The 24274-nt window shown below is 40.5% G+C and overlaps 1 protein-coding gene across 3 annotated transcripts in view; it reads right to left on the reverse strand.

Moving 5' to 3' along the window:
• DDX58 (DExD/H-box helicase 58) overlaps positions 1–24274 on the reverse strand; it is a 113942-nt gene that overhangs the window by 29305 nt on the left and 60363 nt on the right. For all 3 annotated transcript variants that reach the window (XM_037796895.1, XM_037796894.1, XM_037796896.1), the window contains 3 exons: positions 21437–21607; positions 7275–7426; positions 1140–1283 (listed from right to left, as the gene is read on the reverse strand). In XM_037796895.1, the coding sequence (XP_037652823.1) occupies positions 1140–1283; positions 7275–7426; positions 21437–21607 (467 nt within the window). The remainder of the gene's footprint in view (positions 1–1139; positions 1284–7274; positions 7427–21436; positions 21608–24274) is intronic.

Consider the following 24274-nt stretch of genomic DNA (forward strand, 5'->3'; position numbering starts at 1 on the left):
TTGGAGCTGAAAGGACCTTTTACAGTTAAACAGACTCAGAAAGACAAAAGAACTTGCCAGTAACACCTCTAATGAGTTTTTTGCCAAACAATCCAACTATTTGGGATTAGAGATTTCTGCTTCCTAAAGAAGAACCAGAACCCTGAAGTAATACCTCATCATCTGAACTGCCTGGTCATTGCACCCTCCCCTCCATCATCAGCAAGAGTTACATACAACTTGCACCTTTGGGGATTTTTCTTACCCTTAATCTAAAAGTTTTAAGAAAAAAAATATAGAAAGCTAACCTAAAGACGTCATGTTTTTAAAATAGTACATATTTTACTTCCATTATAGAAGTAATTTATGCCCCATAAAGAAAATTTGGAACACATTAAAATAGTAGAAAGGTAGAGAAACTATCACAGAGTCCCACTACCACAGTATTGATACATTTTGGTATTTTTCCCTAGTCTTTTTTCTGTACAAAGTAGATTTTTGTGTTTGATTTATTTGCTGGTGGTGGTTGACAGTGGCACTGCTGCTGCTGTTTCATGGCTGTACTCAATGTATGTACAGTTTTGTACGCAGGTTATTTTTTCCACTTTACCACTGGTTTGCAAGCTTCTTCTTTCATTATATTACATGAGCTTCATAATCATTATCTTTTAAATAAACTTTATTTGGGAATAAGTTTAGATTTACAGAAAAGTTGCAAAGATAGTCCACAGAGTTCCTGTATATCTTTCACCTAGTTTCCCCTAATGCTAACATCTTACGTAACCATGGTATGTTTGTCAACACCAAGAAATTAACACTGGTAATATTATTAACAAAGCTACAGATTTTGTCAATTTTCCCACTAATGTTCTTTTTCTGTTGCAGGATCTATCCAGGATACCACATTGCATTTGGCATAACCATTGTTTTTAATGGCTGCCTAATATTTCATTAAGTGGCTTCCAGCAATTTTTAAAAACTATTTCTCTATTGTTGAACATTTAGGGTTTCTGTTTCACTTTTTAGCTTTTTGTAATATGTGGACTATGGCCTCAGTAACATTCATGGAAATAATAGTAAACTTACTATATACATCTCAGTGATATCAAACTTTACTGCTAAACAAATAATGGGGTACACTTTGTTAGAAGGCTGCTTACCTCTATCACTCTTATATCAGCTGTGTAACAAGCAAAGGCTTTACACTTTCTGCAGAGAAGTTTTTTATTTTCCTTATTTGGTACCGGTTCTGCTTTTTCTTGTCTATCTCTCATGAGTTTTTCTTCAATCTGTATATGGCGAATCTACATGTAAAAAAAAAAATCCATAAATGTAATTGAGTATAACATAGTATATAGACATGTTAATCATTCATATACAACTTCCATGAACATACAGACCCTGGCTTTGTTAAAATCTCATAGATATTTTTATTGGTTCCCCTAATTCTTTATTAGTCAATGTTTAAATGTGGACACAACCTTTCAATTTTTTCATCAAACTGCCCTTAAACATGCCAAAAATGCCCATAAAAGTAATCACGTGGACCATACTTTCCACTTCAATTTTTGGCAATACCTTAAAAATCCTCCACAAATATAGATAGAACGCACTGACTGTTTCAGGTGTCATTAAACCCACTGCCAGGGCATATACCCAGGGAGTGAGAGAGCCAGAAGAGTGGCTCTTCACCATTTAAAATCTTTTCTCTCTCTTTCTCTCCTCTTCCAACTACAGGGAGTTTTGTTAAATTCCAGTAAAGTTAAATGTTTGAATAGTATGACTGTGCTCAATTTTAAAATTTAGACCTTGCCGAAGTAAACACTCTGGACATAATATATAAGACAAACTTAAGAAGACTCTGAAGGGTGAAGAGACAATGGGAAGCCACTAGGGACCTTAGGACCTAAGGGACAACACAGTGGTGAGTTCTCTGTGTTTTCTTTCTACCTCATATATCCCAGACTTGGAGCAGAAGAAGCCAGTCACCCAGGAATGCCAATGGGTGCAGACAATCCCCAACAAAAGCCTGCTCTTCCTAGCCAAAAGACCACAAAAGGGGCAGCCTTCCAAGACAAAAACTTTTAGATGATAAGCACCCAACTCCAGCTAAACACTACAGACAAAACTGGGCCACACCTCACTCATGCCAGCAAAGTCTGAAGAGGAGCCTAGACCTCCACCATTCCAAAGCTACAACAAAGCACCCCAACACCTCCACCTCAGGGGATGGTAAATGAAGGCCAAGTAGGGAGCCAGGACTTTCATCCCTGCCAGCTGGTAATGACCCCTGCCCACTGCCGTGTCCATAGAGACCACATGAAGAGCCAGAAGTCACACTCCCACACAGTTGTACCACGGATCCTCACCCCTTGCTGGGATTGACAAATGCTGAGTGGGGAACCTGGACTTCTACCCCACCTGGACTTCTACCTCCACTGGGCAGTAATGAAGGAGAGTCCCTGCTTCCCACCAGAGTGGTGTCAGAAAAAGCCAGCTAAAACAGGTTTAAATAAGAGCCAGAGTCTCAGAACATAATATGAAAATGTCCGTATTTCAGTCAAAAATCTTGTGTCATACCAAGAATGAAGATCTCAATCTGAATGAAGAGAGACAATCATTAGATGTCAACACTGAGATGACAAGAGATGTTAGAATTATCTGATTAAGATTTTAAAGCAGCTATGATAAATACACTTCAACAAGCAATCATGAACACTCTTGAAACAAATGAAAAGCTATAAATCTTCAACAAAGAAATGCAAGTCATAAAGAAGAACCAAATGGAAATGTTAGAACTGAAGAATAACCAAAATAAAAAGCTCCGTGGATGGGCTCAACAACAGAACATGGGGGACAGAGGAAAGAATCAGTGAACCAGAAGACAGAACAATAGAAATTATCCAATCTAAACAACAGAGAGAAAACAGACTAAAAAAAAATTAATAGCACCTTCCTCAAGTACCTGTAGGAGTAAAACACATGATCTAACATTCATCATTCATGTCACTGGAGTCCTGGAAGGAGAGGAGAAAGGGGGCAAGGATGAAAAAGTATGAAGAAATTACGGCTGAAAACATCTCAAATTTGGAGTCATAAAACTACAAATTCAAGAAGCTGAGCTAACCACAAACAGGATAGACCCAAAGATCCACACTAAGACACATCATAAACTTCTGTATGTTGAAGACAAAGAAAAAATCTTGAAAGCAGCTAGAGAAAAATGATACCTTACCTTAGGGAGAGAAACAATTTGAATGAAAGCAAATTTCTCATCAGAAACCATGGAGGCCAGAAAAAAGTGGCACACTATTTTTCAAGTGCTGAAAGGAAAGAACTGTCAACTCAGAATCCTATGCCCAGCAAAAATATCCTTCTGATAAAGGGGATATCAAGACATTCTTAGATGAAAGCAATCTAAGAGATTTTGTTGTCAGCAGACTTTACCCCAAAGAATGGCTACAGGAAGTTCTCTAAACAGAAAGGAAACAATAAAGAAAGGAACCTTAGAACCTCTTGAAGGAAGACATGCTGATTTCCTCAACATCATTTATGGGATGATCTGCTCTAGTCCACTGGTTTGTGATGCTGCCTTTCCTTTATCAAACTGAATTTTCATGTATTCCAGGTGGCTCCAGGTAGTCTGGGTGCAAATCTTGTCTCTGCCACTCACCAACTGCATGATTTAAGGCAAGTGCCTCATTTTCCTCAAATACAAATTGAAAACAATAGTAGCACCTACTTATGAGCTGTTGGGAAGTAACATGAGTTTCTAACTGTTTGGGACCACTTGGTATGAGGTAAATGCCTGCCAATGCTAGCCTTGGTCTGGTAGGCCAGTCCTCTGCTGAGAATCATGATAATGTGAACAACAGTGGCTTGTACTTTAGCATTGGATGGGGCAATCCCCACTTACTATTTTTTCCAGAAATGTTATAGTTACCTTCATCTATTAATTCTTCTCTGTGAACCCTGGAGCCATTTTATCAATTAAAAAATCATTTATACTCTAGGGATTGCAATACACCTGTAAGTGAATTTGGGGGTGTATGCACATTTAAAATATTCAATCATTCCATCCAAAAGCATGGCATGTCTCTTCTTTTGTCTTAATTTCATCCATATCTCTCAGTAAAATTTTTGTAATTGTCCCTATTTATGTCTCAAACATTTCTGGTTAAGGTAGCAGGCATAGTGGTTAAATGGATGGTTCCACCAGACAGCCTAGGTTTGAATCTCAGCTCCATCACTAACTATGTGACTTAGTTGCACTGAAGCTTTTTAAGCCTCAGTTTCCCTCCTATAAAGTGATATAACAAGAGGCTCTGCTGTATGGGTGGCTGTGTGACCTGAATGTATCAGGGCTTGGTGGCGAGTCAGAGTTCTGCATGTGTGAGTTGCAATTATTGTTGTCACTGTAAATGGAGTATCTATCTCTCTTCCCTTATATTGTATTATAGTGAATCTACTGATCTCTGTAGTGCTTCAAATGAAAATAAAATTTTATTAATATAAAAAAAATTAGGCCTTTCATCCCATCCCAACTGAAACTGTATTCATTGTTTTTGTAAAAATAAAGGATGTATGTGCTTCCTCTTCTCACTTCAACTTTTCACTATTATACAACTGTTACATTCCATGTATTTATCCCATTCTTTCTTTTGGACAAATTTCTAGACATGAAATTGTTGGGTCACATGATATACATTTCCCTATGAGTGATTTTAACTTTAATTTCCTTTTCTTAGATTATGGTTCTAATAACTACTGGAGGCAGGCTGGGGTCAGAAGGAAGGTAATAGGGAAGGGGGTAAAAATATAAACTTGCTGATTGGTTTTATTTACTAAAATTATTAGTATTAAATACTAATAATACCAAATATTTTAAATGTTACTAAAGACAGCATATATAAATCCTAATAGTTAAAACTAACAATTACTGCTATACTTAAAAATAAGTAAAACTCAAATACTGGGTAAAGAGGCTCAACTGAAGTCAGAAATATAAATCAACAGCGCACAACCCCATACACACACCCGCACCTGTTGTTGCAGAAGAAGTCTAACTCTAGGCACTAAGGTAGAGAAAAGCAAAACTACAAAGCCCAGCTTGTGTGCAATCATGGGTACACATCATGTTGGTCAAATGAACCTTCTTTCACCTCATATCTTGTTCTCTACTCCATGATGAAGGAAAAGTAGCCTTCCTCATTTGGACTTCCAGATAACTCTTCATGACCAGAACTGGCAAAAACTACCCTCTATACCATCTTCTTCCAGATGAAATACTACAAATCCTGAGGCTGCCGTCATGGACATCTGTTCTGGGATACCCCTGGACCCCCCACTTGTGCAGATGGCTGCAGAGGAACCAGAGAAGCCCATGGGCACCACAGGGTGCTCCAGTGCTGCTCTGCCACAGGGAGCTAATGGACGACACGGCTGTGGGGCTGGGGAAGAAGCTTACACTCCTTGCTCACCCTGCTGCCTCATTACCTACTTCCAGAATGCCCCAAGTAGCTGCAAACATTTCTCCTCTCTTCTGCAGAGTTGCTTCCTTCTGTTCTAGCTGATATGCAGAGACCTGGGTGCTCAGATCCAACTCCCAAAGGGGTCTCACCCTAAGAGCCATAATTCCTTTAGTGTTGAGACTATAAAGTTTTCTCTACTTCATTATACTTCTAAGCCTTTGAAAGCAAAACTCTCCCCTTCCAACAAAGGAGCTGGGGCTAGTCATCTATGACAGGACAGGGATGTCGACACACTTTAGGCTCCCAGCTGCACTGCCAGGGTCATGCCAGTGATGCCTGCTAGGCTTGTTCTGGGCTTCCTCTCATCCTTTACCATCTCTGCTTGCCTTCTAGCTTTGGGAGTCAGGGAAACCCCAAATGCTATTAAACAGCCTGATCCTGCAGAAATTTAATCCATTTTTCCTCATTGCACTCCTCATCTTAGTGCTGGCTACAAAAGAATGTCCACATCTGGTCCAACCTCCATCCTCCTTTCATCAATCATGTTCACTCTATTGCTTCTGTCACATATAGCTCATCACCCAGTGGAACAGACAAAAATTATGCCATGGTTATTAAAGTTCAGTATGGTTTTAAAGCCTTTACTGGCAATATGCCTATATTCTAAAAAATGAGGACATGGTTCAATGAAAAGAGAACCCTATTCTCAGTAAAATTACAAGAACTAAATAATTTCCCTGCAATTCTTCTCTCTGAAAAGGAAGAGGTGTTTTTAAATGTCTTGGTTTCCAAACTTCAGGAAGAAATGTTTTTTAAAATGAGTAAACACAGACATAATGTTGTAATTTATTCCTAAAATAAGTTATTAACTTACTTTAGATTATTACTTCTCAATACATTACTGAGCATGGAGATTATGACTTTTTAAAATTATGGACACTATGGCATGATCTAATGAATTACAAGGTTCATCTTCTTGAAGTTAAGGTTTACCTCACTCTTCTGCCCAATACTAAACTCTCATTTTTTGAGCACTTACTTTATACTAGGCACTGTGCTATGTACTGTAAAGATCTCATTTCATCCTTACAGTTGCCCAGAGTTTATTAAATACCTTTATTTCCCCCACTTTACAAATGACAAGACTGATGATTCAAAAGGTAAAGTAACTGCCCAGTGTCACACAGCTTATAAGTGGCAAAACTGAGATTTGTTGAAACTCTTCCTAAGCCCTGCAGTGTTAATGCTTCCAGAGATTGAGATGAAAATCTCTGCCAAGGGACTGGAGAAAAGTGTGTGTGCATGCATGTAAGTGCAAATGTGTATGTTTCTTGACTTTCTCCAATCTGTTTCATGCTTCTGTATTATAGAAAAGATTACAGTAAAATAAAGGTCACTACTGAGAGGCTGAACTGAACAGGTGGGCCACTCCAAGTTATGCTACTGTCCACGGCTATAAACAGGCATTCTAACCCCTGCAAAGTGAACTGGGAGTTCGCCTCTGAATACTCTTTAGATATCAGAGAGAGAGAATTGAGGAAGAAACTAAGAAGAGCTGGGTAACTGTCAACTAAGAGCAATTCTAACTCAGTCTGCCTTTCAGTTCTAAAAATACAACTTCAGGTTAGCATGAATATAATATATTTTCATCACACTGAGACTTAAAAACAATGGATTTGGTGTTTGCTGAGGGAAAAAACTTTAGGTATAAACTTGGTGTTTTAACACAACACCCTCTAAGCAATATGATAAAAGATACCCACCACGCTCACATCTCGTTATTTATGGTCAGATTCTGGAAAAATAACAGCTGAAAAGACTTACCTTTTCCTGAAATACTGCTTCATCCCATTCCTGGAGACTTAAAATGGAGTCATTCATCAACTTTTCTTTGTACATGTTTATCTCTTCTTTGGCGATTACATCAGCATTACTGGTCAGAAGGAAGCACTTGCTGCCTTTTGCTCTTCCCCTGCCTGTCAGACAATAACTATTTTATTTGGCGACTTTGACTCAAAAATTAGACACAATCTGAGAACAGATGAACAAAAGGATAGAGGTATTTTTAAAATTCAGTTTTGGCTCACTGAATCCTGCCTTCTGGGAAGCTGCGCTGGTGAAGGGCAGACACTAATGAGGTGTGCACCCCCAGAGTGAACACGCCCACGATCCAAGTCCCTGCCTTAAGACTTGCTCACTCGGGTCTCCAGGAGTGCAGGGTGGCCAGACATTACCAGAAGCAGTGTGAGGACTCAAAGATGAATAACAAATAGATCCTCCCTCAAGAATCTTCTGGGAAATGGCAAATCAGATATTTTCACAACCACGAGATCATAGGTGGAAAATTATAAGTGCCATAAGAGAAATAGATATGCGGGAAGATGGTGGATTAGGAGAGGCGATGCGAAATCCTTCTCCATGAAAAAATAGTAGATAAAGGACAGAAAGCACTCCAGAACAGCAGCTCCAAGGTGCCACTGGCTGGGCAGGGACTTCTACAACACATGGTGAGGGCCTAGCTGGAGAGGCCAAGAGACTGTGTTTTGGACAGGTGAGTATTCAGCCTGGAACACCACTGGGGACGGGCAGCTGGAGATGGCTGATGAGTACAGAAGGGGGGAGCTTTCCACAGCCCATGCACCCATCTCAGCAGTTGGCTAGAGGGATAACTCTTCACAGCCCTACAGCCAAGAGCTCCTGTGAGGGAACTCAGGATTTGGCAGGCTTGTGACTGCAACCACTCTTCCTCCGCAGAAGCCCACAGGGTGCACAGCTGAGAGGCAAGAGTACCACACAGAAGTGCCAGGAGCCCCTCCCCAACCCCAGTGACTCACAGGCACATGGCAAACAGGGACTGCAGTGCTTTTGAGCTGGAAGGTGAGATGCACAGCAACATAGCCCCAGAGTAGTCCACCCACAGCCCCAGGAATTGTCTGGACCAGTGCCCTAGAGCAGACTCCCTGCCAAACTGCACAGGACCTGCTACCCTCCTGAGAGTGAAAAGTCCCTAGTGCACACAGAAAATTGGTGTACTGATTGGACTTCCACCCCACTTGGACTCCACTCAGTGCATAGACAAAGTTAGGGGAGAGCTGGCTTGAGGGTAAGAGGTGGCTCAAGAGCACCATCTACTGATAGGTCAGGGAAAGTGCACTCCACCAAGCTGTAGCTCTGCCAAATTATAGATAAATGTTCAAATAAACCTGCATTTCCTAAAATAAACTTATCAAGATAAGCAAATGCCATGAGGGCAACAACAGAAAATTATAAAGCATATGAAGAAACCAGAAGATATGGACAACCCAAACGACCAAATAAAAAGCCAGAGGTGACATAGAACTTGCAGCAATTAATAAAAGTACACACAAGACACAAATTAAAAAAAATCATAAATGGGGGGGTCATTATTGTGGATCCTGAAGAAATTTAAAAATCATCAAAGGAAACTATGAACAACTGTATGCCAACAAACTAGACAATTTAGAGGAAATGGATAATTTCCTGGAAAAACATAAACAGCCTAGACTGACCCAAAAGGAAACAGAAGACGACCTCAACAAACGAATCGCAAGTAAAGAGATAAAATCAGTCATCAAAAAGCTTCCTACATAGGGCAAGACGGCAGAATAGGGAGGTGTGGAATGTAGTTAGTCCTCTGGAACAACTAACATATAGCCAGGAACAACTAGTAAATAATCTGGAACAACTATTGGGGGATATCCGTGACCAGACACACATCGTACACCAGTCTGGAATGGGTGGAATGGCTGAGATTGCAGCACAGAGCTGTAAGTAAAGCTCCCCAAACTGCAGTGCTGGTGCCCCTCCAGCACTGACATGGCAGGTTGAGTTGGAAAACTTCCCTGAGGGGAAAATAAGCAGTCAACTAGGAGGAAGGGAAGGTACCTCAACCAAGCTCCAATTCCAGTATTAATTAACAAATTTGGACTACTGAATACAAGCTACAAGCAAAGATAAAACTGGAGCAAGCAGGAAAGGAACTTGGAGGTTTCTCCCAGCAGAGAGGAGGTGGGCCTGATGGAAAAAAATACATAAATAAATAAAAACAGAGGTTTTCGGAATTGGCTGAGCTCAGAATACCAGAAAAGGGCTGTGTCACAAGAAAACAGGCACAAAGAACCAGATACCAACTCTGGTTCTTGACTGGTAACTAGGGCGCTGGGAACTGGCTCTGAAAATGGGAATTCTTTCTTTTTTCCTTTTTTTTTTCCTTCTCATTTTAAGTAGCTCACTAGAGAAAGCCTCAGGCATTTTCAATTGTCAGCACTGACCAAGGCAAGGGTGGAGTTAAGATAGAGAATCAAAGGAAGAAATCAAGTATAGGAAATAAATCCCTAAAGGGCTTATCTTCCTTAAAGGGGGGGGGGGGGTGCAGTTCAAGTAGCTGTCATCCCTCAGAGAACTCAGACCCTAGGGCCTGGAGGAAAAAAAACAGCTTATGCTTGGCTTCTGTCACTCGCAGCCTCTGGCAGGGACAGGGTCTACTGATAATTAAAGGCAATGCACTCTACAAAGGTGGCAAGCTGTGGGCTGGAAAGTGCCACCTGCTGAGCAGGATAGGAAAAGCACAGCATCTAGAGGCCTCACAGGAAAGTCTGACAATGTTATGGGTCTCATCCTCAGGGAAATGTGATACTGATTACACCCTCTTTCTGAGACCTGGGCCGAAATGGTCTGGGAAAATTTGATTGGGGTAATCAAGGAAACCAGACAGCCAGACATCAAAAAATTATGAATCACACTAGAAAAAATGAAGATATGGCCCAGTCAAAGGAACAAACTTATCCTTCAAATGAGATATAGGAGGTGAAACAACTAATTAAAGATCTTCAAACAAATTTGCTAAATCAATTCAAAAGTCAAATCAACAAGTTGAAGGAAGATATGGCAAAAGAGTTGAAGTATATAAAGAAGACAGTGGGCAAACATAAGGAAGAACTCAAAAGTTTAAAGAAACAATTGGCAGAAATTACAGGAATGAAAGGCACAATAGAAGAGATGAAAAACAGAATGGAGACATACAACAGCAGACTTGAAGAGGCAGAAGAAAGGATTCAGGAACTAGAGGACAGGGCATCTGAAATCTACACAAAAACAAACAAATAGGGAAAAGAATGGAAAAATAGGAGAAGGGTCTCAGGGAATTGAATGACAATATGGAACACACAAATATATATGTCATGGGTGTCCCAGAAGGAGAAGAGAAAGGAAAAGGGGCAGAAAGAATAATAGAGGAAATAATCACTGAAAATTTCCCATCTCTTATGAAAGACATAAAGTGGCAGATCTAAGCACAGCATACCCCAAATAGAATAGATCTAATAGATCTACTCCAAAATACTTAATAATCATATTATCAAATCTCAAAGACAAAGTGAGAATTCTGAAAAGCAGCAAGAGAAAAGCAATTCATCACATACAAAGAAAGCTCAATAAAACTATATGCAGATTTCTCAGTAGAAACCATGGAGGCAAGAAGGCAGTGGCATGATATATTTAAGATACTAAAAGAGAAAAACTGCTAACCAAGAATTATCAGTCCAGTCAAACTGTCTGTGCTGGTTTGGATGTATTATGTCCCTGAAAACACCATTATCTTTGATGCAGTCTTGTGTGGGCAGGAAACATATTGATGTTGATTGGGTTGCAGACTTTTGACTGGATGTTTCCATGAAGATGTGATCACTGAACTGTGGGCGAGATTTTTCACTGGATAATTTCCATGGAGGTGTGGCCCTGCCCATTTAGCATGGGCCTTGATTAGTTTACTTGAGCACTATTTAAGCTCAGACAGAAGAAGCGAGCTTGCTACAGCCAAGAGGGACACTTTGAAGAATGCACAGAAGCTGAGAGAGTAGCTGCAGATGAGAGACAGTTTAAAGACAGCTATTGAAAGCAGCCTCTTCCTCCGGAGAAGCTAAGAGAGGACAAACACCCCAAGAACAGCTAAGAGTGACATTTTTGAGGAACTGCAGCCTAGAAAGGAGCGTCCTCAGAGAAAGCCATTTTGAAACCAGAACTTTGGAGCATATGCCAGCCACATGCCTTCCCAGCTAACAGAGGTTTTCCGGACACCATCGGCCATCCTCCAGTGAAGGTACTCGATTGTTGATGACTTACCTTGAACACTTTATGGCTGGTCTAGTTTGCTAATGCTGCCAGAATGCAAAACACCAGAAATGGATTGGCTTTTATAAAGGGGGTTTATTTGGTTACACAGTTACAGTCTTAAGGCCATAAAGTGTAACTGTGTAATCAAATAAACCCCCTTTATAAAAGCCAATCCATTTCTGGTGTTTTGCCTTCCGGCAGCATTAGCAAACTAGAACACTGTCCTTCTAAAATGAGGGAGAGTTTAAAATATTTTCAGACAGACACAGAGTCTGTGAGCAAGATACCTGCTCTACAAGAAATACTAAAGGGAGCACTACAGACAGATAGGAAAAGACAGGAGAGAGAGGTTTGGAGAAGAGAGTAGAAATGAAGACTATCAGTAAGAGTGGGGGGGGTGAAAATAAAATATGACATATAAAATCCAAAAGACAAAATGGTAGACAGTAGACATTACATTGACTGAAAACAGCCAGAAATAAAAGGATGGATACTCTATGGACTCACTAATATGAACTAACATTGATGAGTGAAATTTGAGAGTTAAAGTTGAGAACACAGGTTATCAGGAGATAGAAAGGGGTTAGAAATCGGGCATTTGATGCTGAAGAAGTACATAAGGTACAACAGGATTAATAGTATAGATCCAGAAATGGATAGCATAATACTGTGTGATGGTAGCAGAATATTGTAAGTACTCTAAAAAAAGATGAGCTTGAGTAAGGTTGAAGGAAGAAGGCTAAGGGCATGTCTGACACCAGAAAGAAAGACAGAAATAAAGACTGGGATTGTATAACTTAGTGAAACCTAGAGTGGTCAATGATGGTGATTAAAAGTACAAATAAAAGAATGTTTTTAAAAGAGGGAGAAAAAATGAATGTCTATATTGAAAGGTGTTGAAAATTGGACAGTTTGGGGGAAAAATACAATCAATGCAAACTAGAGTCTATAGTTAACACTAACATTGTAAGATGCTTCCATTAATTGTAGCAAAGGCAATATACCAAAGCTAAATGTCTATAAGAGGGGGATATAAGAGAATGATATGGGATTCTTGGTGATGGTGTTGATTTCTGACATTTCCATTATATTTTATTTTACTTTTATTTTTCTTCTATCTTTTATATTTTTATTCTTTTTTTTTTCTCCTTTCCTCTTCCTTTGCAGAAGAAATGAAATGCCTCATATAAATTGTGATGGTGAATGCATAATTAAGTGATTATAATGGGAATCACTGATTGTTTACTTAGGATGGATCATATGATGTGTGAATAAAACTGTTTAAAAAAATAAATGGGGATATAAGTGCTGGAGAAAATGTGAAGAGAGGGATGTACCTATTCATTGTTGGTGGGACAGTACAATGGTGCAGCCCATCTCGAGGGCAGTGTGGCGGTTTCACAGGAAGCTAACCATAGGGCTGCCATACAGTCCTGCAACACTGTTATTGGGTATACACTTGGAAGAACTCAGAGCAAAGACATGAATGGATATTGCACACTGGTGTTTATGGTGGCAGTACTCATGATTCACAGTGTAGATGTGGTTGGTTTGTACAGGTTAGCATGAAACCTTGATACATCCCAGAGTAATCTGGGCAGAGAATAAAATTGTATTTGCAAAGCCCCCTTGATGGACTGGGGAAAAATTGGAAATATTAAAATTTCTCCACCTGGGAAATTACTGATATTCTTGTAAGCACTGAGGACTACCAATTTAGAAGGCCAAACCCTCAATCTTGGGGCTTGCCCTTATGAAGCTGGTTACTGCAAAGGAGATGCTAAACCTACTTATAATTGTGCCCAAGAGTCACCCCCAGAGAACCTCTTTTGTTGCTCAGATGTGGCCTCTCTTTCTAAGCCAACACTACAGGTAAACTTACTGCCCTCCCCACTTCATGGGACATGACTCCTAGGGATGTAAATCTCCCTGGCAATGTGGGACATGACTCCCAGGAATGAGCATTGGACCCGGCATCATAGGATTGAGAAAGCCTTCCTGACCAAAAGGGGGAAGAGAAATGAAACAAAATTAAGTTTCAGTGGCTGAGAGATGTCAAATGGAGGTGAGAGGTAATTTTGGCATTATATAGATATCCCTTTCTAGTTTTTAGTGTATCAGAATAGCTAGAAGGAAATATCTGAAATTCTTGAATTGAAATCCAGTATCCTTGATTCTTGAAGAGGATCATTGTGCCAGTTTGAATGTATTATGTCCCCCAAACGCCATTATCTTTGATGTAATCTTGTGTGGGTGGACCTATCAGTGTTAATTAGACTGTAATTCTTTTGAGTGTTTCCATTGAGATGCGTCCCACCCAACTGTGGGTGACAACTCTGATTGGATAATTTCCATGGAGGTGTTGGCCCACCCATTCAGCATGGGCCTTATTAGTTTACTGGAGCACTATATAAGATCAGACAGAAGGAGCAAGCTGCTCCAGCCAAGAGGGACACTTTGAAGAATGCACAGGAGCTGCAGATGAGAGACAGTTTGAAGACGGCTGTTGAAAGCAAACTCTTGCTCTGGAGAAGCTGAGAGAGGACAAATATCCCAAGTGCAACTAAGAGTGATATTTTTGAGGAACTGCAGCCTAAAGAGGAACGTCCTGGGAGAAAGCCATTTTGAAACCAGAACTTTGGAGCAGACGCCAGCCACGTGCCTTCCCAGCTAACAGAGGTTTTCTGGACACCACTGGCCAACCTCCAGTGAAGGTACCCAATTGCTGATGTGTTACCTTGGACACTTTATGGCCTTAAGACTGTAACCATGTAACCAAATAAACCGCCTTTCATAAAAGCCAATCCATCTCTGGTGTTTTGCATTCCGGCAGCATTAGCAAACCAGAACAGATTTTGGTACCAGAAGCGGGGTGCTGGTGCTGCTGAGTTTGCAAATACCAAACACACTGAAATGGCTTTTTAAATGGACAATGGAGAGTTTCTGGAAGAACTGTGAGGAGCTTGATAGAAAAGGCCTAAACTGCTTTGAAAAGACTGTGGAAATATGGACTCAAGATACTTCTAACAAGGCCTTGAACAGAAATGATGAATGTGTTGTTGCGAACTGGAAGAGAGGCAATTCTTGTTTTAAAGTGGCAGAGAATTTGGCAAAATGAGTCCTGGTGTCAGATGGAAGGAAGAATTTGAAAGCGACAACCTGGAATACTTAGCTGAGGAGATCTCCAGACCACGTGTGGAGGATGTACCCTGGCTTCTCCTTGCAGCTTATAGCAAAATGCGAGAGGACAGAGATAAGCTGAGAAATGAACACTTGGTTTCAAAGAAACCAGAAATTGATGGCCTGAAAAACTCGGGGCTTCCATGGGGTGAAACTCCAGAAGCTACAGCCCAATGTGAGAATGTAACCAAACATGGAACCCAGCCGCCATTTCAGTACAAGCCAAGAATGGAGAAGGAGTTAAGCAGAAAGGATTTATGGAAAGTCCTGTTGTCTGATGGCTTTGACCCCTGCGTGCTTCATGCAAAGCCAACAGAATTTTTGTGAGATCTTTATAGACAGAGCCTTTGCCAGTCTGGACTGGAGGAGACAGACAAGGAACAAATTGAAGGAAAAATTTCTTCAAAGACAGAGCCATGGAGGTTGAGGTCTGGAGTCAAGAGGTCTCAGGCTGGGAGAGCAGAACAGCCCACACACATGGAAAGGGTGAGTTTGCCCTGGAGTCCGAGGGCAGGCCTTCCACCTCCATGCTCAGGAAATGTTCTGCCACCCTAAGCCCCAAAGAGGGTGGAGCACATTCCCAGGGAATTGGGGACAGCCTGGCTGCCACCACACTGTTCTGAAGGGGTTGAGCGTGTGCCCCAGAGATAGAAGGGAATCCGGGAGCTGCCCCGATGTTTGAGGAGGTTGGGGCCGAGAAGGTGGTCTCCCCAATGTGTGGATATGTTAGAGCACTCACTTAAGCGTTTGGAGAGGAAAGGGCTGCCACAAAGGCTCTTAGTAAGGGTTAGACTCCTACTCTCTCAAGGCCCAAGGATGCAACATCATTCTGTTACTGACTCTCAGATTTTGAAATCTAATGGAGTTTGTCCTGCGGGTTTTAGGAACTGTTTTGGTCCCGTTAACCCTGTTTTCCTTACTGTTTCTCCTTATGGCAATGGGAATGTTTATTCTATGAATGTCCCTCCTTTGTATACTGGAAGCACATAACTTGTTCTAAGGTCACAGTTCCACAGCTAAAGGAGAATTATGCCTTAGGACTGACCACGCCTATAAATGATTTTGACGGGATCTTGTACTTAACTATTGCTACTGAAATGATTAAAGTTTCTGTGATATTGTTGTGGGATGAATGTATTTTGTATATGGAAAGATAATGTCATTCTTGGGTCCAGGGGGTGGAATGTGCCAGTTTGAATGTATTATGTCCCCCAAACGCCATTATCTTTGATGTAATCTTGTGTGGGTGGACTTATCAGTGTTAATTAGACTGTAATTCTTTGAGTGTTTCCATGGAGATGTGCTCCACCCAACTGTGGGTGATGACTCTGATTGGATAATTTCCATGGAGGTGTTGGCCCACCCATTGGGTGGGTCTGAATTAAATTACTGGAGCACTATATAAGATCAGACAGAAGGAACAAGCTGCCACAGCCAAGAGGGACACTTTGAAGAAAGCATGGGAGCTGCAAATGAGAGACATTTTGAAGACAGCCGTCGAAAGCAAACTCTTGCTCTGGAGAAGCTGAGAGAGGACAAATATCCCAAGTGCAACTAACAGTGACATTTTTGAGGAACTGCAGTCTAGAGAGGAACGACCTGGGAGAAATCCATTTTGAAACCAGAACTTTGGAGCTGACGCCAGCTACGTGCCTTCCCAGCTAACCGAGGTTTTCCGGACACCATTGGCCATCCTCCATTGAAGGTACCTGATTGTTGATGCGTTACCTTGGACACTTTATGGCCTTAAGACTGTAACTGTGTAACCAAATAAACCCCCATTTATAAAAGCCAATCCATTTCTGGTGTTTTGCATTCTGATAGCATTAGCAAACTAGAACACCACCCATTCAGGGTGGGTCTTGATTTAATCACTGGAGCCCTATAAAAGAACTCACAAACAGAAGGACTTCAGAGCAGCTAAGAGAGATATTCTGGAGATGGCTGTTGAAAGCAGACTTTTGCTGACACTTTGAAGATGCTAGCCTGGTGTTTGCTCTGGAGAAGCTAAAAAAGGACAAAATGCCCCACGAGCAACATTTTGAAATATGCACAGGAGCTGAGAGAGGAGCTGGTACACAATCTGGGATCAGCAGATGCCAGCCACATGTCTTCCAAGCTAACAGAGGTTTTCCAGATGCTATTGGCCTTCCTTCAGTGAAGGTATACTCATGCTGATGCCTTAATTTGGACATTTTCATGGCCTTCAGACTGTAAATTTGTAACCAAATAAATCCCTTTCATAAAAGCCAATCCATTATGCTGGTATTTTGCATAACAGCAGCATTAACAAACTGGAACAGCCCCCAAATCCACTGATGTGGGACAGAACATTCTCTTCAACGAACTAGGAAGTTGCTAGGAGAACTGGATAGATATTCATATCCAACAGAATGAAAGAGGACCCCTACCTCATACCCTATACAAAAATTAACTCAAAGTGGATCAAAGACCTCAATATAAGAGACAGTACCATAAAACTCTTAGATGATCATGTAGGGAAACATATTCAAACCTGGTGTTAGGAGGTAGCTTCTTAGACCTTACACCCAAAGCACAAGCTACGAAAGGAAAAAAAAAGATAAACGGGAACTTCTTAAAATCAAAAGCTCCTGTACCTCAGAGGAATTCATCAAAAGGTGAAGAGGCAGCAAAAGCAATGGGAGAAAATATTTGGAAACCAAGTATCTGATAAGAGACTAATATCCTGCATACATAAAGAAACCCTACAACTCAACAGCAATAGTACAAACACCCAACTATAAAATGAGCAAAAGATATGAAAAGGCATTTCTCCAAACAGGAAATACAAATGGCTAAAAAACACATGAAAAAATGTTCAACTTCACTAGCTATTAGGGAAGTGCAAATCAAGACCATAGTGAGATACCATCTCACACCAATAAGAATGGCTGCCATTAAACAAACAGGAAACAATAAATGCAGGAGAGTATGTGGAGTAATTGGAGCTCTTACTCACTGCTGGTGGGAATGTATACTGGTACAGCCACTGTGGAAGAGTTTGGCGGTTCCTCAGAAAACTAGATATCGAGTTACCCTACGATCCGGCAATTTCACTTCTCGGTATATACACAGATCTGAAAGCAGTGACACGAACAGACATCTGCACACCAATGTTCACAGCGACATTGTTTACAATTGCCAAGAATCTGAAACAATCCAAGTGTCCTTCAAGAGATGAGTGGATAAACAAAATGTGGTATATATAAGATGGAATACTATGCGGCAGTAAGAAGGAACGATGTTGTGAAACATATGACAACTGGGATGAAACTTGAAGACATAATGCTGAGTGAAATGAGCCAGACACAAAAAGGAGAGATATTGTATGTTACCACTAATGTGAACTCCATGAACAATGTGAAATCAGTCTTACAATGTAGAATATTATGAGGGACCTAGACATAAACAGAAGCTAGTGAAGGGGGAATGATCTAATGTGTGCAGACATGATAATGAGAGGGAACTTAATGATATAGGAACAGACAAGTGTGATTACGATTTGTTAATGGAATTATAAGTATCAGTGCCACAAAGAAGGAGAACAGTTTTGAGAGTGGTTGTTTAAAGGAATGTAACCCACAGAGTAGCACTACAAACATAAATAAGTGTTAGCATGATATACTTATAAGGTATGACATGGTACAAAGAGTTAACAATAGAGTTGTATATGCAAAAACTACCCATTACATATTATAGACTATATTTAATAGGAATGTCTTACCAACACTACACTAATACTAGGAATGAATGAATAACAGCTGATAAGAGCTCTGGGATGTTTTATGTTATAATTGTTTAAAATTGAGAGTGATGATGACTGTACAACTAAGTGAAGACAATGTGTGAAAACATTTATCTTGGAACAGAATATATGTTATGTGAAATTAGGAACCCACTACTTAATAAATCAGGCACTTGACTTGAGCCTTGCTCTTGTGAAACTTAGGGCTGTAAATGGAAGGCTAAGCCTTCCTATAATTATGCCTAAGAGGCACCTCCAGAGAACCTCTTTTGTTGCTCAGATGTGGCCTTTCTCTCTCTAAGCCCAACTTGGCAAAAAAATTCATTAACCAACCCCCAATGTGGGACATGACTCCCAGGGGAATGAATCTCCCTGGTGATGTGGGACATGACTCCCAGGAATGAGCCTGGCCCTGGCATCAAGGAATTGAAAATTCCTATTTGACTAAAAGGGGGAAAAGAAAGATAACAAAATAAGATTACAGTGGCTAAGAGATCTCAAATAGAGTTGAGAGGCAACCACGGAGGTTTCTCTTATGCAAGCTCCAGCTAGATATCCCAAATGGCCACAGTATGTCATGCCCTTACCAACAGTAGTTCTGAAATACCTAGGTCCCCATTTGAGATTCTATAAAAGATTCTAGCAATAAGTTTTATTTCTCAGACACTTAAATCCACCAGAGCATTCCTATGTGTGCCAGTTTGAATGTATTATGTCCCCCAAAATGCCATTGTCTTTGATGCAATCTTGTGTAGGCAGACATATTAGTGATGAGTAAGTTGGAACGTTTGGATTAGGTTGTTTCCATGGAGATGTGCCCCACCCAACTATAGTGATAACTCTGATTGGATAATTTCCATGGAGGCATGGCCCCACCCATTCAGCATGGGCCTTGATTGGTTTACTAGAGCACTTCATAAAAGCTCAGACAGAAGGAGCAAGCTTGCTACAGCCAAGAGGGACACTTTGAAGAATGCACAGGAGTTGAGAGAGGAGCTGCAGATGAGAGACAGTTTGAAGACGGCTGTTGAAAGCAGACTCTTGCTCCAGAGAAGCTAAGAGAGGATAAATGCCCCTAGAGAAACTGAGAGTGACATTTTGAGGAGCTGCAGCCTAGAGAGGAACGTCCTGGGAGAAAGCCATTTTGAAACCAGAACTTTGGAGCACATGCAAGCCACGTACCTTCCCAGCTAACAAAGGTTTTCTGGACACCACTGACCATACTCCAGTGAAAGCACCCAATTGTTGATGTGTCACCTTGGACACTTTATGGCCTTAAGACTGTAACTCTGTAACCAATAAACCCCCTTTATAAAAGCCAATCCATTTCTGGTATTTTGCTTAACGGCAGCATTAGCAAACCAGAACATTATGCCAGACAGGTCCTAAAACCCAGAGACAACAGCCTCTTTAAGAACAACAATCAGATGCAGCCCCCTTCCCCACAGTGTCAATCCCCCTTTTCAATATTAACAAGTTAGGGCGTTCACTGCCAAGACACTCCTAAAGATAGAGAAAGTGATTAAATGAGAGGAAGAGATAGCAACAGACAAGACAGGATTTAATAAAGGATTATGAATACAGAAACTGTGGAATTGCAGTCCATAAATTGTTTTTAAATTACCTATATAATTGCTTGTTGAACTGTACTTTGAAAGTTAACACTTTTCTGTGTATGTGTTATATATTTTACAATAATAGAAATAACTGAAATGGTGGAACTGTAACCCATAACATTCTTTGAAATTTGCTAACTACTTGTTAAATCATACTTTGAAAATTATCACTGTTCTATATATATGTTAAAGTTCACAATAAAAAATGCATTAAAAAAAAAGAGAGAAAGACCAAAAAGTAAAAAAAAAAAAAAAAAAAGAAAAATTGATATATGGGTTATGGGCATGCAAAAGAGAGATTATTTCTGGTTGAGGAAATTAGGGACAGATGATATGGGGGCAGGAGAAGAGGTAAGACAAAGAGCAGCAGCAGAGGTACACAGCAAGATATCCACAAGACTTCTACAAGGAATAAATTAGGAAGTAAGATTAGCTAATAAAGGATTCATAATCCTTTATTAAATCCTGTCTTGTCTGTTGCTATCTCTTCCTCTCATTTAATCACTTTCTCTATCTTTAGGAGTGTCTTGGCAGTGAACGCCCTAACTTGTTAATATTGAAAAGGGGGATTGACACTGTGGGGAAGGGGGCTGCATCTGATTGTTGTTCTTAAAGAGGCTGTTGCCTCTGGGTTTTAGGACCTGTCTGGCATAATGTTCTGGTTTGCTAATGCTGCCGTTAAGCAAAATACCAGATGAATAAAGGGAAAGAATGGGAAATAAGGCTGGAAAGATGAGTGGGTGCTGGATTTTGAAAACTCTTTAACATCCAGTAATTGGGGGAACCACTGGAATTCCAACACAGTGAAGTGATATACTCAGAGCTGTTTTTTAGGAAAAGTAAGGTAGCAACTGTTAAAGAAATTGGGAAAAGGGGGTTGAAAAAAAGAAGAACTAGGATGTCCAGTCTGGGAACTCCATGGAGTGTCCCTTCTGGAATACAGGGGGCCCACCAGCACCATAAGTACAGCCATGAAAGGTCCACATGCTGACTGGCAAGGCTTCAATCAAAGCTGGAATTACTCTTCCATGAGTGTATCAGCCAGTGTTGGGCAATCAAGCAGCATTCATTGTGAACAAGAAGCAAAACAGGGTATATGTTAAAGGACATAACTGCAACCACCCAATCCTGGCCAAGTAAGCTACCTTTAAGGCCAATGATACAGAGTCGGCCATGCCATTGGTCACACACCCACCACAGCTCAGGAAAGGGGAAAGGCCAGACTGACAGACATATGCACAAATCAGACAAAAATGGCAGCCAGGTAGTAAGGGTATCAGAGCTTCTCTCACCTCTGGTTTGGATCATTTTGATGACATTGCCCACATACTCATACAGGATGACCAGGTTGCACTGAGCAATGTCGATGCCTTCATCAGCAACCGAGGTGGCAATCAGAATCTTGTTATCTCCATTGGTTCTGAATGTGTCCAATACACTCTTCTGTGCTGGGAGGGTCATACCTGCGCCAGAGTCAGAGGTCATTGTACAAATCACCAAAGAGGTATTTTGGTAAAAATAGCTATTAATTATGGAATGCTTATTCTATACCAGGTATTGTGATAAGTGCTTTATATCCATTATCTTACAACCACCCAAAAACAGGGTCTATTCCACTCCTTCTTTTAGAGAGGACATTTGGGGAGGCACCTAACATCTTGGATTCTGTCACAACACTGCCTGGATTCAAATCCCAGCTCTGGCACTTACTAACTCTGTGACCTCAAACATGTCATACCAAGAAAGATAATGACTTTTCTATAAAAATGCCAATGGCTAATAATATCACCTTTATATTTGTATAGTGGTTTCCAGCTGACAAAACATTTTTCAAATATACTTACTTGCTGGACCTTCAAAAAGCCCTTTTAGGTCAATGGGGCAAATGCTATGATTCCCTTTTATTGATGGCCCTGACTTTCCAGAGGTATGGTAAGGCAGTGGCAGAGTCAGGTCTTGAACTTAAGTCTAGGACCCAAATAATGTGCACTTATGTTTTGGTGTCTGCCCTCCCCATATCTCTGTTCCGAGAATTTTTCCCTGCCATATCCATAAGGGTGAAACTCTGGGTAGCTACAATTGTATCATGTTTCTCTATGGCAGAGAAAATGTTATACATTCACCATCTGTTTCTTTCTCCATGGCCACACACCTAAATTATACTTCCCAGCCTTCCTTGTAATTAGGTGGAGCCTCACTAATCTCATGCAAACCTGACCCCTAAAAATCCTCTATGCTCTCATTGTTCCTCAGCAGATCAGATGGAGGATTTGGAGGCTACCCGGGATGACAGAGCCACGCCATGGAAGGAGCTGGATCTCCGAATGTGTGGAGGTACACGGAGCAGAGCCCCCACCCCCACCTCTCTGCAATGAACTATGATAGAAGTGAGAAATAACTTCTATTGTGTTACACCCCTGAGATCTGGGGGTTGTCTTTTAGAGCAATTAGACCACCCCAACTTTTACGGATACTGTCCCTCTGGCTGCAGCTACTGGATTGAAATAAGTATTTGAACCAAGTTGGGCCAAATTCTCCCTTTTGGAATCCAAAATTGTGCTTTGGAGACAGGTAAGAAACTGAAGAGGTATGGGGAAGTTGTAAGTGGAGAAGCAGAGAGAGCAACCGGGGTGATGGGTGTGGGTGAGGAATGAAGCAGATGTGTTTGGTTTGGAAGACTTTCCAGGCTCTGGTTTCAACTGTCCATGAAACCCAAGCATACTTCCTGATCTTGGGTTCTAAAGGAGTATCAATTATCCTTATAATCAACCTCCCTTTCGCTTGGACTAGGCTGAATAGATTTCTGATACTTGGGAGAAAGAAAGGATCTTGACTAAGACAGCCTTCTAATATCCTAATGATCTTGGGGCTAAATTTAAATTGTCGAAATACAGAGTGAAGTTAGGATGTGGTAATTTCCCAGTTGGTATAATTATGGAAAATACTCAAAATGGTGGCTCAAAGAAAATGCATGCTAAAATTCAAACCTTATGGGTCCTAACAAGTCATCTACATTTATGTATTAGTTGCACCACCTTCTGATCTCCATTTCACGCTTCATGGGGCAGACCCACCTCAGGCAGGTAGAAGAAGGTTAATATCACCTTCTGTTACCTAGCTGACAGTGGGTTTTCAGAATTTGTAGAAAGATCTATGGATCTTTACAATTCAAAGTAATGCAAATTAAAATGCATTCAGTTTTATTTTTAGAAAGTTGCATTAAAAAATCCCTAGATATTATTTGATTTTACTTTCGAGTTTTTGTTATCCACATTCCTCTTTTTTAAAGATACATAGCTCCTATTCCTTGCAGACCCACATGGTCTCAGTAAAACCAAAACCAAACAAACACACTGTCAGACCACCATCCATAACATTTGTATATGACTAATAGCTAATATTTAACATTTACTGAGCACTCAACATGTGCCAGGCATTGATCTAAACCAGAGTCTGGCAAAATTCTTCTGTAAAGAACCGGAAAGTAATTATTTTAGGCTTCACAGGCCATACTGTTGCAATTCCTCAACTCTGCATTGTAGCTGAAAGCAGTTAAAGACAATATGTAAACAAATGAATGCAGCTATGTTCCACTAAAACTATCTTTATGGACACTGAAATTTAAATTGCATATACTTTCACAGGTCATGATTTATTCTTTTGACTATTTGAACCATTTAAAAATCTAAAAGTCATTCTCAGCTCACGTCATACAAAAACAGGTGGTGGGCCAGATTTTGTTATTCACATTATCCCTTTAAGGTATGTATTATGAACATTTCCATTTTACAGATGTGGAAGGTGAGTACAAAGAGAGTAAAAAAACCTACTTTTTCAAAAAATGGATAATCAAGAGATGAAAATATTCAAACTTAGCAAACCATACTATTGCTTACATATCCTCAGCTGTTTGTAAATCTTCACAGAACATTTTTATAGTTTTTGAATGGAGGAGGAGCAGATCAGGAAAAAAAAAATCAGCCCAAATCACTTTAATTCTCTAGTAAATTAAATTTAATCCATTTGGAAAGTTATGGAGTTCACACTGAAATACTGAGAGGAGAAAGAATTTCAGTGGTCTCTACCTCAGAGTTAATAGAATTTATAGAATTTCCAATTTTTTCTCCTAG

This window comes from Choloepus didactylus, chromosome 10 (assembly GCF_015220235.1).
Source record: "Choloepus didactylus isolate mChoDid1 chromosome 10, mChoDid1.pri, whole genome shotgun sequence".
Classification (NCBI taxonomy): domain Eukaryota; kingdom Metazoa; phylum Chordata; class Mammalia; order Pilosa; family Megalonychidae; genus Choloepus; species Choloepus didactylus.